Here is an 18,365-nt window from a genome sequence, read left to right on the forward strand (position 1 = left end):
GCTTTCATTCTTATAAAAATGGCCAACATCATTTAATCTTATGATCTTATGGGTATGCAAATCATTGCTACTAAAGACTTGGTATAGAGAAATGCTGCCAAAATACGATAAAATACACTTCCTGACGCAAGCTGTCTTTCCTTGTTTTCCGAGTACCAATCGTTCTTTGTCAAAAATGTTAACATTTCACGATATTCATAAGGCTGAGGCTTCTTGCAGTCCACTCCCTCTTTCCCAGTCACCCTGAGCATATCAGAGATGGCAAATATCTACACAGCTCCAATCAGATTTCCTAAAATTGGGGTGTCAGCAAGCTGGGATTCAGCATTCCTCTCTTGCTTACTGGCCAGTGAGAAAAATTAGTCATGCTATTAGAAGGCAGAATGATCCATATCCAGAGCAAATGAAAAGACTCTTATTAAAACCACAGAACCAGTTACAAAATGGAACTGCTGATCCTACTTGGTTTTATTGTTGGTCTCCACTAAGCAGCTCCTTGGAAACATCTTTGTCAGCAGAGGTTGTTTGGGAAGTCACTGACCCATCATTCTGTATTCCCAAAATTATCTTACTTGAAAACCAATGCTCAGTATCATGACCCTGGAGGCAAAGCTAGTGATTAACACTAAATTAAGCCAATGACACCAGGGAATGCACATCTCCATTTTGTTAGGACCAGAAAGGCCAGTTGATTGACTCAATTGCATTCAACTTGACCTCCAAGCATAGTTATCAGTAAGCAATAGAACAAAGAGGTCACACATGAACGGCCACCTTTGGTTGGAACTTGGATGCACACCGAAAAATAGTTGAGGCTTCCCAGTGATTTATTATACTGATTCCATTGTTAGAGTAAACAAACAAGAGTAAAACAGAGTTCAGATTCTAAGTAGAAGATCTTTAATGATTGAACAGTCTAATTTCCACAAGGATGGATTTGAGCAGTCCCAGGGATTGGTTGCAGCTCAGTGTTTTGACTGATTGAGTGAGTTTTATTAGGTCCAAATTAGTTCCTTTTAGAATTAGTGTCCCATGGATACTGAAATATGGTATTGGAGAGAAGGGTAGGAAACTAAATGATCATCTGCAATCAGAGGGACATGGAACGATGTTGCTCTATGCTCCCTTGGCAGGAAAAGAGTGGCTGAAGGACCAGAAGATGTACAATTTGCAGAATAGTGAAATAGTGCCCTCAAATACAAGTTTTGACTTTCAGCATGCAAGAACAGCTTCTGTTTTGGGGGATCTTAAACCCTGAGTAAAAACCAATTGCTATGGCTCTGAAGGAGTCAATATTTACATATTGTGGCAATATGTCATTAGTAAAGAGCTGGCACAGACAATGGGCAAAATGGACTCCTGTGCTGTAAACCTCTGCAGTTACATGGTTCCAAAACCAGACTAAGGATTCCCAAATGATAGCGTCAATAATCATGCAACATTCTTACTCTGCCCTCTTCTTGGAGATCACAACTATTTCCAGCAACAAGAACTAGTATTTTACACCATAAATACAAGTATTCCCTTCATCAGATTCCAGTTCAAAGACTGCACACAAATATTTGTCTGCTAGTGTCAAAGTGCAGGAGGCTGTACAGAATTACCCTGATGTACACTTTGGCCATTCATTAGGGAAGAGCAAAAAAGTCATGAGATATCTTCCTATTTGAAAAGATAATGAGTCCTCGTTTTCTTGCCCAATTTGTCGTTCTTAAACAGTTTTATTTTTCTGTCAGTTGAGTAACCTTTGATTTTGGGAAGTTAAATCTAACATGGGTGAATATTTGGCCGTACCCAGTGTTAGAAAGTAGGTTGGAACTTGTAATTTTCTGCCCATTGCATTTTTAGTTATAGCCATAATGGTATAGGGGTATTCTGAAAGGATGCCACACACCCACCAGAGTATGAGAACCAGGGCAAGTCTCAGCATCCAGCTGTTTACATAATTCCCCAAAGTAGCAGTGGAACAGCATTGGGGGTCTACCCTCTCAGTCAAGTTATTAAATGCCCTGGTGAGAGTGCGGGAAAAGATAATGACTTATCAGAGTGGTTTGTAATCTCACCAATAATAGGAATACAAAAGTGTCACAATTCATACTTGGGAGGTGTAGCTTTTAGCAGATTATTTACAACTAGGAAAGAGAGGGGATTAGGATGAAATAAGACATTCTATAACCTGGCTGTTTGCACCCATGTGTCAAATGAAACCAGGATCATCAGCACCAGTCTTCAAACCATTGAACTGTTACAAAAATTAAATATACACACAAATAGTTGAAACATAATTGCTGAGTTATCAAGCTCACAAGTTGCATCCACCAAAGAGAACTTTATTTTCACATTGCTCCCAATTATTTTTCCTGCATGGTTGAAGAAGCCGACCAGGTCCTTCCACTTATTCCATTTGTAAGCCAACCAACCAGGTAGAATGCGATAGCGGCACGGGAAGATGGACTTCAGCATTCCCAGGCTGGGAGAGAGTGCCACGGGATGCAATCGTTATCCAGTGATTTCTGCTGAAAAGTGCATGTTTGTGTGGATGCCAGATAGGGTTCAGCTTTGGTGCTCTCCAGATTCAAATAACCTAAAGACATTCAATATCTAGGTTCCCATATGAAGAGTGGCCACTTGGGCACAGTGTCAAAGGGCTACCAGCGCCCATGGATTCATTACCCCAACATGAGTCTGCACCTTTGTAGAAGAGGTGTGGGAAGATGTGAGAAAATTAGGAGAAAAAGTGACCTGGGAATGACTTCAACATTCCTCCCTTTCTAAAACAGCAAGCACAGGCCCAATAACTTAATGACTTAGGGGTGAGAAAGTGGAAGAAATACAAAAAGAGGAAAGGAGCAAGAAAAGGCAAATCTATGGCACAATATACCCTTGCCTCCATCGTTCTGTGCACTGCACCATTCACCAACAAGAAAGGTAGGGCAGAGAGTGTTACAGCTGAATCCTCCTTAAAAGAGTTCCAAATGTGAATAGGTCAGCTAGCCCTAATAATGGTATAGAATGCTTTGAAATCTTCATGCTAACCACTTGAGAGATGCACAACCTCCAGACAATTGAACATGTAACTCTGTTTGTAAGATGGAATTTCTCTTCAAAACTCAGAGTTGCAGACAATTGAACATGGTGCAATCTTATAACAGAGTGTACTTCTGGTAGACACATTCAACAAACGCAAATCTGTACAAAGTCAGAACCCTACAAAGTCAGTGGAATCTGCCAAATCAGCAATGTGTTTTCATTCTTGTTGTGTACTGTCGGCTTGAAGTCTCTGTTAAAGTTCTGGTAGCCCCTGCCTCCAGAGGCAATGGCAACCGAGCTGACCTTCTCCTTTCTGACAACCTCTCGGGCTGAAGACCTGCTTCGAACCCACACGTCCGGGTCATCTACTATCTCATAGATGGAACCGTCCTCAACGCTGTGCTCCAGGGAGCTCTCAGTGGCCTGAGCCTCGCTGCCGTGTGCTGACAGTAACTGACCGGGCAAGTGAGAAGTGGAGCGTAGGTTGTAACGCAGCAAGATCCCTTGCTTCTTATCCAGGTGGTTGTGCTGCTCGTGAAGGGATTCCTGGGAGGAAGAATCCTCTTTGCCATTCCCTTCTGGATATTCAGGCATGTCCTCGGTGGACTCGCTTTTCAGTAATTCCAAGTCCAAAGAGCCAATGGTGGGGATCAGAAACTCCACAGGCCCACAGTGTGCGTTGAGAGAAATCATTCCCTTTCCTGCACAGGAGAGAGGAATAAAACTCAGTGACTGGGAACATGACTAAAAACACAATGCAGAGTCTCGCCCGTTGGACAACTCCCTGTGTCATCATATTAACTTGAAACACTTAACAGGGATGCTATGAATGAAAGAGGTCCGTCTATGCAAGGATGCAAAAAAATAGATTGTTTTAAAAACACCAACATCAAGCAAGGGTTCAATGCAGATTCATGCTTCTTCTACAGTGTCCTGACAACACTTCCCAAGTATAATGTGGACCAGTTGCAGATAAAGCTTCCTCCACACTGCCCTAACACTTTCAGACATTTAGGAAGTGATTGCAGTACAGCTAATCTCCCCTGACACTGCTGAACAACAGGCCTTAACCCCCAGCTCAAAACAACATCCTTTACTACACTTACAAAACACTTATATTCCTTTTAACTGTCTAAATTTCTGAACCAGTTTGGTGCTACTTAGTAATAAATTATGCATAATGTTGGATTCATATATGTTCCAATGCACACCTTCATTCACTGTGGCACTACATCACAAGGTATTCTTTCCTATCTATCTGGTGTTTGAGTAACCATGTCAGTCCCTCTGTTCTCTCTATAACTCCAACAAGACTCATCTTGTGAAAGAAACTACAAAACTGCGATTATTAAGAGAGAGAAAAAAATCTTTACCTGTTACTTTTGGAATTCCTTCAAGTTTCGATACTGGTAAAGCGATCAAAATTCCTTGATTGGTCCCAATCCAGAGCATCCCTTGGCAAACCAGCAAACACGTCACCAAAATATTCCTTTGGCCTTAAAGAAGGAGGAGGAAGGAGAAAAACATCATTGTACAGAAGTCCAGATAATGTTAAGGTCCAGGAGCAAGAACTTGTTCTTTGTATTCAAACCGAAGGATTGTGGGGGCCTGGAACGCACTGCCTGAAATAGGGTAGTAGGGGCAGAGACCCTCAACTCAGTTAAAAGGTGTCTGGGTGTGCACCTCAAGTGCCGTAACCTTCAGGGCTACGCACCAAATGCTGGAAAGTGGGATTAGGCTGGGTGGCAGGTTTTTCAGCTGGTGCAGCCACAATGGCCTCTTTCTGCGCCGTGAACTTTCTATGATCCTACAAACAAAAGAGTACTTCCTCTGGACATTTTCTCTTCCCTTTATCTAATCACTAATACTATAATTAATAATAGAATTTAGGAATAGAATAATGACAGGCAGGCTGTCAAATCAGACCATGAGCTTGGTTTTGTATCATCAGCATTGACAGAGCCTGTCTGGCCATTTAAATAAATCTGGGCCCTTTCCACATTTGGTCTTTTCCATTACCATTGGCAATTTCTCTCTGCAGCCACTAACCAGACATTAAAAACCAACAGAGAGATGGCAGTATGTGCAGAACCAATTGCAAAATTTACACACTTTTGGATTTACTTAACGGATTGTGGTCCGGAGATTAAGATTGCTTTCCCATTCGGCAATCCATCAGTCCTTGTATTTCCAAAAAAAGCTATGACATTTAGCCTTTCCAGCGTGTGTGTACACTTATGCAGGTACTGTTGGGCATTGCAGCCTACAGATGAATTAACTGTCTGTGTTTGATGTGTAAGGATTGATCTGTGTTGATATGGGGCAGGATATTGAGTTCGGCGAGCGGGGGGGTGGGCCCACTCGCTGAGTAAAATGACGGGCGGAACTCCCGACATCACCCCACATCATTTCAATTTTCAAGTCGGCGGGGGCGCAGCCGAATCAGCTGTGCGCCCGCCGACCTGTCAATGGCCAATTGAGGCCATTTAAAAAGTAATTGAACTAGTTAATGGGCCTGCCCATCCAACCTTAGGATTGGCGGGCAGGCCAGGAGCCCTGGCGGGCTTCAGAAAAAGCATGAAACCTCATCCACCAGCGGGATGATGAATTAAAAATGATGGACATTTCCCAACTCATGTGACAGTGTCACATGAGGAGACGTCAGGGAAATTTTATTTGTCTATATTTCACATTTTTGAATTTGGCGCCAATCTCCCGGAGGCAGCACTTAACCTCAGGGAGATGAGTGCACTCTTTTGCGTGCATGCGTGAAAGAGCTCATTCTCGGCTTAGGGAATCCACCCCCGCCCGCACAGGGAACGCATAGCGCTTCCTGGCGGACATCACGCTGGGCGGGCTTTAATTGGCCCACCCACTTAAAATGGCGTGAGCCCCCGATCGGAGGCGCGCCTGCACACGCCCACTCCCTCCCTCCCTCCTGGGGAACATTCTTCCCACGGAGTTAGTTCAATTGCAACTTCCGGATTTCTGAAGGGCTGGAAAATTGCCTATTAAAGCCATTCACCAGTCAATGATCATAACAAGATGATTGAAACAGACCAAGATAGGCTATATACATTTTGCTGGGTCCTTGCTTTTTTTGATTTATTGATCTATATATCACCAAAGTTAAAAATGGTATACAATGGTGGTCAATCACTGGGTAGCAACACTCATAGGAATTGTGAATAAGATGTCTGAATAAAAGCGTGTGAGAGAACATGAGTGCTCAGCTGTTTATGGTGACAACAGGAAAGCTGTGGAAGAAATATTTGCAGCATTTTCTGGTTTTACTTCAGATTTCCAGCATCCGCAGTGTTTTGTTGTTCAACTGTTGAACTGTAGCAGTTTTGTGATGGGACTTGTGTAACTAAATGCTTGGCCAAGGCTGACTAAATTTAGGCCAGGTAGTTAGGAAGGAACTCACCCTTCTGAAATGAGTTGCCTTCCTAAATCATATAAATCTCATCTAAAAATCAGACGTGTGCAATACTCAAAAAAATGTGGTTGCATTTTATTATGCTGGTCTAAAAACCATTCAAACCTATTTTCGCATCCTGCTTCAGGGACTCCTCAGTCTCACTCCATACCCTAGCGTTGGGACTTTGAGTTCAACTCTATAACAACCATCTTCTCTTCACCCGCAACCCCCCCTACTCCATCCCCTCAGGAATTCCCACTGTCCCATTCTACACCCAGCTCATCGACAGTGTTGTAATCTGGTTTAGAGGACAATTGGGAGAACTGCTCAAATTCCAAACAGCTTTCCTGATTTGGGTTAATTTAACAAGCTGCAGCAGGAACCAAATAAAGCAATTCTCACAGTAAAATAATATTGTGTTACAATGGGGTGAGAAAGAGAGCACTAGGGACATTAAAATGAAATGTTGCTTATCAAAAACTCAGGTGACCAGAATGTAAATATTTTCAGTCTCTATCATGATTACTCTAACATAAACTGGATAAGTTCACTAGTATTCATAATACAGCCTGGGGCCCAATTATAGCCCATCTCCCCTCAAGTACAGCCTTATTTGTGGCTGTGAGATGTTGCCAGAGATGATACTCGGCTCTTTTTCTGCTCATTTACTTGGTGGCCATCAAGGTAAAGAAAGAGGATTAAGAAATGGAGCTATCCCAGCAAGTATAGAGGAATTAAAAGGGTCCCTTTCCCAGGGAAGGGGGACAAGTGGTTGCAGTATGCAAGGCACAAGTGCTTTGGATCAGTGGTAGTACTCCTGCCACGGTCAGGAGGTCCGTGCATGGGTTTAAATCCCACTCCAGAGACTTGAACACAAAATCAGACACTGAGGGAGTGCTGCACTGTCAAAGGCGTCACGTTTTGGATGAGACATTAAACTGGAGCCCCGACTACCAGCATAAAAGACCCCATGGCACGATTCTGAAGAACAGCATGGAAGTTCTCCCTGGTGCCCTGGCCAATATCCCTCAACCAACACTACTAAGGTCAGGTCATTCATTGTGGTTCGTTGGAATTTGTCTGTAAATTGGCTGCCGTGTTTCCTACATTTCAAATGAAGCTATACTTCAAACTACTTAATTGGTGGGAAAGTGCTAGGAATGTCTTACGGTTGTGAAAGGCACTGTAAGTCTTTTATTCTTTCAATATTTGAAGTTAGGAATTTATTTCCTAGGATCCTAGGTTTGCACCTCATCATTACTTGGTGCAGTTGGTACTATTCCTATGGGCTGCCCTCAAACACGAGGCTGGCATTGCTACCTTTGATGTTAAAATACATAGGCCAAAATGCAAACAAATTGCAGGTTTCCTGTGCAGTGTGAAGCATCTTACCTGGAGTGAAGAATGTGCCGCGTGGAACAACATTGATTTCCTGCAGATGTTCCAGAGTCTCTGTGTGAAATAATCGAATGGAGGACCCTGCAGAGAAGGCCATCCACACCCCACCACCAGCTTTCATCATATGAGTCACGTTCACCTCGTCATCAGGGTGGGCATCAAAACACTGCCGGATACCAGGGAGGGAAAGGTCAGTTTTGCTTGCTAAAGAAACACCATGACGTTGTTTTAAAAGCAGTGCCAAGCCAGATCATTCTTAACTGTTTAGCAAACTGAGTATTAGAAAGGAGTCCCTACCGTTATTAGATAAGAACATTTCTTTTGAAATTCTGTATTCAACCCTGGCATATTATTAAAAAGGAAATGGAACAACTGATTTCAGACACACAAGTCACTTTTGGCTGCTGGACAGCTAAAATCTCCCATGCAGTTGACCCACTGACACTGCGCCAACGCTCATTCTATGATTTTAACCTGCTCTTCTAAGCAGGCAAGAAGGTCATTTCCCAAAGACTAGTGGGATCCTTCTCGAAATATGCGGCTAAGGCTCTGTTGGCGACTGGGGCTGTGGTTGCTATTTTAACCATAAGCCTAAGCAGGGAAGCCATTGTCATTTTCCACCAGACCAGCCCAGTGGGCAGAAGTGTTGGGGACAGAAGAGACTCAAAGAGGTAAGTTTCGAAACTTTGTTTTAAAGCTTTCCGTGTGGGGCTAAGAATAGCGGGTTTGCCCTTCAGAGGGAAAATTTCGGCCTCTGTTTGGTCCTTGGTGGCTGCCCCTTGCAACACAATCCTCTCCTGCCTGCTGGCCAGCTCCCATTTCCCACCTGTTTTGGGCAGGCAACTGACAGGGGACCGTGCAAATGAGACCCAACAGTTTAAACTAACTGATCTTCAAGTTGAGGAGTGTCAAGATTGTTTACTTCCCACCCTATTAGGGCTCTCCTGGGGCTACAGTGCTGGCATCAAGAAATCCTAGGTTAGACGCAATACAAATCAGCTGCGAGCAAAAGCTATTTCTACTCTGTCCCTTCACCCGAGCGACACTTTTCCTCTTTCCAAATCCATCTAACTAATTGTTTTGTGTGCGAGTGTGCCAACATAAGGCAACTTTACCCACTAGGGATTGGATTCAGGCAACCTGAAATTATATGTAGTACCTTCACAAACAGTAGAGAGGAAAAAAAAAGACTTTCACTGAAATTGGACTGAATTTAAATCCAAGTGGAAAAAGGCCAGTGTACAGACAGATGTTACCAAGTCCTACCTGCAGATAAACATTAACAGAATTCTGATGAGCAGAATCACCACACAGGGCTGCAGGGCACAATCTAAAAGGCAGCCATGTCCGAAGACAATCGTCCAAACAGTGATGGTGCCCCCGTTTGCTTTTTCCACTCTGAACCAATTATAAAACTGGCATAAACACTCAATATAACTCAGCAAGACTAAAAAAGGTACAAACTCCCAAGTTCCTGACAAGAGGAAAATGGAAAACTTTCCCAATCGATGAAAAAGGCAGTTCATCCCAAAGCCTTCATTAACAGGTGCCGTGAATGATAAAGTTAGCTCTGCTATGGCAAACTGTGGGCTGATTAAATCACAAGGTAGCACTTGAGTACGTTATTCGGGCCTCTCTCTACCCCAATGCAAAACCTATTCATCTAATCTCTCTCAGCACGGTCTCATTTTTTTTTGAGCAGGTAGTTGGCCATCAACAACATAAATGGGTAAAACGTCCAATTCCTTCAGAAGGAACATGGGCATAACTGTAGTTGGGAGCAATGTCTCACGGATGCAGCTTTTACACTTTGAAAAGGAAATCAGTGAGAATAATTACTGTCAATAAATGTCAAACTCCATAGAATACAGCACACTTGGGATTCCCCAATGTATTATTGAGCTGTACACTTCAGTAAGGTTCCAGGATAAATGCCCCAGATGTATTTCCTCTCAGCCAAGGTACCCAAAAGAATGCTATAAATCAGTATCAGGTTGCCTTAGAAACCTTCCAACTGCTATTCCTGCTTCTTATTGCTAACCAGCAGAAAATGTTGAGGGTGATAAGATTTGGCCAGGTTGTGATACCCTTCACAGCACAAAAGTATTGACGCTTTGAGTATCTAGTCTCACACACGGCCTCTTTAGAGCTGAGCGAGGGAAACCAGTGCCAATGGAACTACACTCCAGTAAGAATCCATCCCTTCAGAAGTCAAGGGGAGAGAAACAAAAAAGCACATGGAATGTTTAGAATTTACAGCACAGGCTGTCAAATTCAGCTGAATTCAAGGAGATCCATTTTGTGTTTTGTAAACAAAAAGATGCGCGGAGGAAGGAAAAGCCTAGTCAGCCTTGCAAGCCAAACTAATTTTTCTGGTTCACTGCTGACAGATACTTCAGCAAATACAGTACATTCAGTCCCTGTCAAAAATATTCCAACAGACTAGCTGAGATCAAGATTTCTCTTTCTCTCCTATATCCCCTGGTTTCGCAGTTGATCCAATAAATATCATACACACAGAAGTAAAGGGTTCTTAAGTTTCAGCAGACTTACTGTAATACCATACTACCTCATCTATAGCCCAAGGAGGAAACAAAAACAGACAAAAATCAAATGTTAATTTCTGATTCAACAATTCATCATATAAATCAGGTAACTTTTATGTTTAACATGATTTTGGATGAACGAATAAGGATTCTTTTAACAGTATTCATGAATTATACTAAAAGAAGTATGTGCATTTGCTCTAAAATTGGGTGTCAGCCTTCGCTCAGTGGTGGCACTCTCACCTCTGTGCTAGAAGGTTACATAGAATTGGAGAATAAGCAGCGCAAACAGGCCATTCAGCCCAGCCACCCTATGCCAGTCTTTATGCTCCAATCTTTCTCCTACCCTTCCTTATCTAACGATTAGCATAACCCTCTATTCCCTTCTCCCAGATATGCTAATCAAGCCTCCCCTCAACTGTATCTAAACTGATTGCTTCAACTACTCCACTTGTTGACGAGTTCCACATTCTCAACTCCAGGTAAAGAAGTCACTTCTAAACTCCCTATTTGATTTCTTGGTAACTATCTTGTATTGATGGTCTCTAGTATTGCTCTTCCCCACAAGTGCAAACATACTCTTTGGGCAAGATTTCAACTCACTCAAAGCCCATCCACTTGCAGAGCAAAGTCAAGTCCTGTGTGTCTACTCATCCGATCCTCTAATTATTTTAAAGGCCTCAATTAAGTCAACCCCTCTCAAAGGAAGGGGCTCAGCCTGTTCACCCTTCCCTGCTGGGTAATATCTCACAAATCTGGTATCATATCTTTTGCACCCTTTGGTTCAATAAAAATTTAGCATAATTTCTCTACTTCTAAATTCTATCCTTCCAGAAATAAACCCAAGTGCTTGGTTTGCCCTATTGACCTGTGTTGCAACATTTAGTGATTTATGTATTTGTACTCCCAGATCCCTTTGCTCCTTCATCCCCATCTAGTTAGTAACAAAAATTAACTATATGACTTCTATTTTCCTTAGCAAAATGTAATGCTTCACACTTGTGTTGAAATTCATCTGCCAACGGTATGTTCATTCTACAAGTTTATTAATGGCTTCTTGAAATTTGTTGTAGACCTCCTCAGTGTCAACTAAGCCCCCTCTTCTCCACCTACCCCCCCCAAATTTGGTGTCATCTACAAATTAAGAAATTATGTTTTTGATTCCAAAGTCTAAATTGCTAATATGAACTGTGAACAGTGGTCCTAGCACTAGACCTCAGTTCCTACCTTCTACCACTGAATAACTACCCCTTACCCCCACTCTCTGCTATCTGTTTTTCAGCCAGTCAGCTACCCATTCTGCTCATTGTCCCCAATTCCACATGCTTGACCTTATTAATTAGCATTACCTTACCAAAGCATTTTGGAAATCTAGATACATATCGACTGCATTACCCTTGTCTTCTCTCTGATACCTCTCCAAAGAGTTCAATGAAGTTGGTCAAGCAAGACTTGTTGAAATCCATTATTTATGATATTATTATATTTTTGGTTCTAAGATGTTTTTCTATTCCCTTAAGTAAGGGTTTCATTATCTTCCACTGATGTTAAACTGACTGGTCTATAGTTCCCTGGGCATGTTCTAACACCCTTTTCAAAAAGATTGTGGGTTGAAATCCTACTGCAGGGGCTTGAGCACAGACTCTAGGCTGACACTTCAGTGCAGTATTGAGGGAGTGCTGCTCTGTTGAAAATGCTGCTGCTCGGTTCAGTTGTCAAACTGTGGCCCATCTGCCTTCTCAGGTTCACAAGACGATACTATGACACTATTCAATGATGATCAGGGGTGTTCCCCTTGTTGTTTGAGCCATTTATCCCCTAACCAATACATAAAACAAATTATTTGGTTTTTAAAAAAATTTAATTGCTATTTATGGGAGTTTGCTATGTGCGATGTGGCTGCCATTTTGCAACAGTGCCTACATTTCAAAAGCACTTCATTGGTTGTCAAGCCAGCTTAGGATATTCTAAAGGTTGTAAAAGCCACTTTAAATGCAAGTCCTTCTTTACAGTACTGCAAGCAGCATAGGCCACTGAAGTTGTGTTCGATTACCCCTCTGCCCTTCAGTATAGAGAAAGATGAAGAGCTTCCTGTGGTAAGCAAGGCGAGTGGCAGCAGTATACTAGCACAACTTTTCTGGAAGTTGTGTATTCTAAAATGAAAAGGGTAGTAGCAATTGGAAAAGTGGGATATCCAATGCAATTTTCTAGGCCAGATAGCAGAGAATCCTAGGTTAATGCTCACAATTTCGCAAAGAATTCCCTATCATGGTCCAGTTAGCAAGAGGAGCATGATGACAAATATAAGGAATAAATAGAAAAGGTGCTACTCTGCCTTCTGTACATAAGTTGCACAAGCAGAGGTTTGGTGATTGCATGATGGTAAATGGTTCATATACTAGATACTAGAAAACAAAAATTAAAAATTAAGTCAAGAAGGAAAAAAAGTCAGGCAGAATTTATTTTCACCAAAGAGCATTAGGTTTGCACACAAAAGGCCATTGAGGAATTAAGAACATAAGAAATAGGAGGAATAGGCCATTCATCCCTTTGAGCCTGCTCCACCATTCAATGAAATAATGGTTGATCTTCTATTTCAACACCATTTTCCTGCACTATCCCCCTATCTCTTGATGTTTTTCAAATGTAGAAATCTATCGCTCTCAATCTTGAACGTACTCAACGATTGAGCATCCACAGCACTCTGAGGCAGAGAATTCCAAAGATTCACCACCTGAGTGTAGAAATTCCTCCTCATCTCAGTGCTAAATGGCCTGCCCCTTATTCTGAGACTGTGTACCCTGGTTCTACACACACCCCTCCACCGCCCTCCCCAGCCAAAGGAAAAATCTATCTTGTATCTACCCTGTCAAATCAGTTCAAAGGGTAGTTATGGGGCATTTCTGAAAAAGAGAAATTGAGGAATATGACAAAAAAAGGTCAAGGTTTAATGGATTTTTCCAGTTCCAGAAAATTTTGGTGTTAATAAACTCTCAAACTCGGAAGAAACGTGTTGCATGTCAAAATCTGCCAAGACAGACAACAGTGCCCCTTTAAGGTCGAATAGATTAGAGCATGTTTTGTGCCAAAACTGACTGCAGCAATACTCTGGTGTTAGAACAGAAAGCAACATCTGCTAGTTAATTCTATTGCTGCTAGTGGGAGCATCTAAATCCATTTTTGCTTCATGTGGCTTTCATAAAATATTCTCACAGAAATTAATCAAAGATCATTTTCTGCAGTGCACACACACTCTTGCCCACTTTGTAATGCAAATGGCTCAAGCTTCTCAAAGCTAATATGAATTTTTAATGTTTTTATGCGAAGTCTTAAGAGATCATATCATTTAAAAATACATTTTAAAATTGTCCTCCAACGTCAAGGAGATAAGTTTATGGCTCCAGCTGTGCAAAGATTTCACTGACTGTCAGGAAAAGCAGTCACTGGATAGGGATTATGCCTACAAATAAAAGGTTCCTGGTACAGTGGTTGGGAATAGCCACATGTAGCATGTGCACCTTTTTAATTTTCATGTCAAAAGTGAGACAGATTGCAGGCATCAGATACTTTAGTGTTCGATCGATCAAGCTAAAACATCTCCTCCCTCTTCACACCTCCCCATAACTTCTCCTCTCTATTCTATTGAAATTACAACAGTTAGTGTTCTTCAGGATATATCCTTCATGATCCAACCTCCAAATGCATCATCCTACGCGCTCTCTTCCACTTTCCTACAGTCCTTACTGTGTTATCACCATCAACCCATTTTCTCTCTCTCATCCTCAAGGCTGTTGAAGTCCTTAATTCTCTGTCTCCTTTCCTGCTATGGTCTACAGCCTATAGTTTCATATAACCTAATTTCACTGTAACCTCTGGAAAATCTGGAAATCTATTGTGCGGAAACGCCAGTTTTCCGGAAATTTTTTGAGCAGACCCTCGACATCACCAGCATCACCTTAGTATAATATTTTGAATGGAAACATGGAGGATACAGTATTAGGATAAGTAGAACAAATTTTTATTACCACTTCATAATGCTTTACGTTTCAGGTAATCATTTATATCTACAGCATTTCCTAGTTCACACGCTTGTGGTTAGGCATTCTAACATTTTATAATCCAGAAAATTCTGAAATCCAGAAATAACTTGCTCCCAAGCATTCCAGACTGCAGAGGTTAAGAGTGTATTATTGTGATCCATCACATCTCTCCCACTCTTTTCAGCCTTGGTGCCATTTCCTCAAGCATCTCAGTCAACTTTAATATCACATTCTTTTTATTCTTTCATGGGATGTGGGTGTCACTGGCAAGGCCAGCATTCGTTACCCATTCCCATTTGTCCTTGTACTGAATGGATTGCTTGGCCATTTCAGAGGGCAATTAAGAGTCAACCACATTGCTGTGGTTCTGGAGTCACATGTAGGCCAGACCAGGTAAGGACAGCAGATTTCCTTCCCTAAAGGGCATTAGTGAACCTGATGGGTTTTTATGACAATCAACGACAGTTGTCATGATCCCCATCATATTTATGTTCCAGATTTTTTTTTATTAATTGAATTTAAATTCCACCAGCTGCTCGATTCACCTATAGTCAGTATGGAAACAGTTCAGTGAAAATTCTGAGCACCAACATTCAGATCACTGCCACCACTGTGGTTATCTACAACGTGGCCCTTGGTCCTTCTCCTTGATTCATGAGTTGCAACAGTAAACTAAAGCTCCTTTGGTAGGGGATGTAGCATAATCCAGAGGCCCAGACTAATGCACTGGAGACATGAGTTCAAGTCCCATCACAGCAGCTGGGGGATTTTAAATTCAAACAACAAATAAACCTGGAATAAAATGCTAGACTCATTCGTTTCATGATCTGTATTGTCAGATTGTCATAAAAAACAATCCTGCTTCACTAATTTCCTTCAGGGGAATTCTGCTCTCCTTACCCTGGTCTGGCCTGCATGAAATTCCAGACCCACAGTAACATGGTTAACTTTAAACTGCTCTCCAAAACATCCTGGGCAGCCACTTGGTTGTAGATGGCTCACCACTACCTACCTGTTCAAGGGTTATTGGAAGTGGGCAATAAATGCTGGCCTTGCCAGCGATGCTCACATCCCAAGAATGAACAAGGTAAAAATCTGCTAGATGCAGCTTTCACTGAACCATTTTCATTCAACCTGCAGGCATAGTAGAATGTGCAAATTACAATAGTCACCTCTTGACCCATGCCTTACAGGGAGTCCCAAGCTGATAAGCAAATGTTTACCTAGCCACAGCATGGCCAATGAGCTGGTGACCAAAACTTAATGAGAAACACAAGGCATAGCTCTAATAAGACTACAAAGAATTTTGTTTCCCCCCCCCCCCCAACTCCCCCCACCAATGTAATATGGTTTTGACATTATAGGCCTAGAATAACACCAAAATGGTTTACAACCTCACAGCAAGCTCTGAAGTGCGTTCGTTATAAAGAAGGTTGGTTTTGTACTTTTTCCCCCCATGTTTAGATTACATTGGTTTTATTTGCAACTGGAGTATGTCATGTGGTAAGGGCCCCTAGGTTCGTGAAATCAGGATTGGGCATTGCCAGATGTTGGAGGGGAATACTACAGCTTCTTTAGATATTATACATGAATTTTTGAGGGAATTTCGCATTGAAACCACTGGGAATTTGTTTTTTTTTAAAGACCAATTTCCTTTATAAGTGTACCTCAATGCATTAGATTTGAGATCAAATAGCAACAGCAAGGAGGAGAAATCTAGATCTCATTAACTTCATCAAAGGCTGCTGATGTGGCTAGAATGTTCAAGAGGAAGGAGTCTGACTAGCTGGTAGCAATACCAGCGCTCATACCCGTGTAGTGAAGCAAGAGATGTTGATCAACGTGACCTGGTTCCGACAGCTAGCCCACACCGTGTCATCCACTGCCAGGAGAGATTGGATTGAAGCTGACCCAACTTTTACCAATCGGGGAGTATCCCACTCCCATTTTCCCTCTGGAAAAATTAAGGGAAAGAAAATGTTGGAAGAATTAGAGTGAAACGAGATTCAATGGACACAGTCAAGCTCCAACGTCATTAGGTATCACTCCACAAATAAAAAGGTGTCCAAAAAAAGGTGAAAACTGGTTTGAAAATGTAAATATTGTCATCACAGGCAACCACAGGGACCACTCATCTTCCAACATAGTCCCTGATAGAGATTTGGGGCTGTTCACCGATGCTCCAGAATGCTGTTCCACGTTAGACTTGCAGTGACTCCATTCATTTCAATGAAGGTCACAACTTCTAGCTAATGGACAAGCATTTTTAAAAAATCAGAAAGCTGAAGAGACAGAAATCTGATCTTGGTCGAACGGTTGGGACTTCAGACAGCTCCAAATGATGAGGGAGACCAGTTTGAAAGCCTACAGTACGGTTCGTGCTTGGTCACTGAATCTGTCTAAAAGACTCATCCCTGTACAAACGAAATCTGGCACTATTCTAATAAAATACTTCCAAGGTATTGATGGAGGCTGCACCAGTAACGAGGAGAAAACTTTTGTCACATTTCACAGCAGGAAGTCAGGGTTGGGCAGAGGACGGAAAACTGTTTCACCACTCTCTTACCATTTGTCCTGGTGTATATTGCGACAGTCCCATTCTGCAGGCCTGCAAACAAGATGTTCAGCAAATGCTTGAGGCACACGACAGGCACCTCTCCGGGGCTTTTAAATATAAACAAACACTGGGTTGCCATGTCAACACTGGCATATCCCACCATACTGAAAAGAAAGAAAGATGAGTTGATTGGGTTTTGCTTGTGGTTAACTGAAAATTAGACACAAGTTGCGTCACATATGTAAAACTTCAAGGATACTATTGTGCAATCATTGGGGGACAATTTTTGCCATTTTGTCAAGTCATGTTCTTTCCCTGCTCAGATCCTGGAATGGTTGTTAATCTTCCCCCTCCACCCCCTGAGGTATTTATACATGATTGCACCTCTGCCTTCTCAGTGCCAAAATGGATGGCAACATGGGATTCAGCTACAGAGATGTCGAGAGTATCATGGACAGTGGTAAGGGTAAAAGCTGCTCAAGTACCCAGATATGGACAAAAGCTTATAGTAAAGGTCAAAATATAACAGGGTGATGAGAAACAAGGCGTAAATGATGACTGCTGACCATTTTGATAAGGTAGAAGAGGGCAACTGTGCCTATGGAATTGTATTCAAATAAAAGGAGTCAGTGACTCCACAAGAGGAACAGAAGAGGCGAAGAAAGGAAAAACTTTGAACCAAAAATGAAAAATATACTTGTTACATCATCTGACTGGAATCCAATTGAATCCGAATTTTCTGTTGCTTTTTTCACAGCAGGGCGTTTATTGTAGATTAATACATGTCCTTCGTTCACAAAGACTGTTTGACTGATGACTATATGTATATTTTTTTTGCTCGTAGTCCCCATTGAAAAAAAAAAGACGCAGACAATTGAAACGTCCGATTTGCTGATGGATTTATTTTCGATGTAGCATGTCAACATACAGCATCTACAGTACACATTGATCTAATTACCACATCAGAAGTTGACATAATATACATAACTGCACCTAGGGCAAGTCTGCTGCATCATACATATATAATAGGAATCAGTGCCACTACTAAGTATACAGCAAGGGGATTAGAGAGGGTGCAAAAATTGGGTACCAAGGAACAAGGTATGTGCACATGCAAGTACACAAAAACATGCACACCAGAGGGTAGGTACAGGGATGGAGTATACTAGGGGCCCGAGCAGTCCCCAAAGAGGGATTGCCAAACAATTAAGAGAAACTAAGTTTCTTTTAAATTTAATCTTTCACAGGATATGGGTGTCGCTGGCTAGGCCAGCGATTGTAGCCCATCCCCAAGTGCCCTTGAGGAGGTGGTGGTGGTGGTGAGCCACCTTCTTGAACAGCTGCAATCCTTGTGGTGTAGGTGCACTCAGTGC

The 18,365-nt window shown here is 42.1% G+C and overlaps 1 protein-coding gene across 1 annotated transcript in view; it reads right to left on the minus strand.

Annotated features, from left to right (window-relative positions):
- Nucleotides 1–877: 877 nt before the first annotated feature.
- LOC144690565 (rho guanine nucleotide exchange factor 10-like protein) overlaps nt 878–18,365 on the minus strand; it is a 173,129-nt gene continuing 155,641 nt past the window's right edge. Inside the window, exons 25-29 of the mRNA XM_078558178.1 lie at nt 17,002–17,156; nt 16,247–16,389; nt 7,844–8,015; nt 4,404–4,526; nt 878–3,731 (exon numbers count right to left, since the gene is read on the minus strand). Coding sequence (XP_078414304.1) covers nt 3,208–3,731; nt 4,404–4,526; nt 7,844–8,015; nt 16,247–16,389; nt 17,002–17,156 — 1,117 coding nt within the window. The 3' untranslated portion in view covers nt 878–3,207. The remainder of the gene's footprint in view (nt 3,732–4,403; nt 4,527–7,843; nt 8,016–16,246; nt 16,390–17,001; nt 17,157–18,365) is intronic.

This window comes from Cetorhinus maximus, chromosome 15, assembly GCF_964194155.1.
Source record: "Cetorhinus maximus chromosome 15, sCetMax3.hap1.1, whole genome shotgun sequence".
In the NCBI taxonomy this organism is placed as follows: domain Eukaryota; kingdom Metazoa; phylum Chordata; class Chondrichthyes; order Lamniformes; family Cetorhinidae; genus Cetorhinus; species Cetorhinus maximus.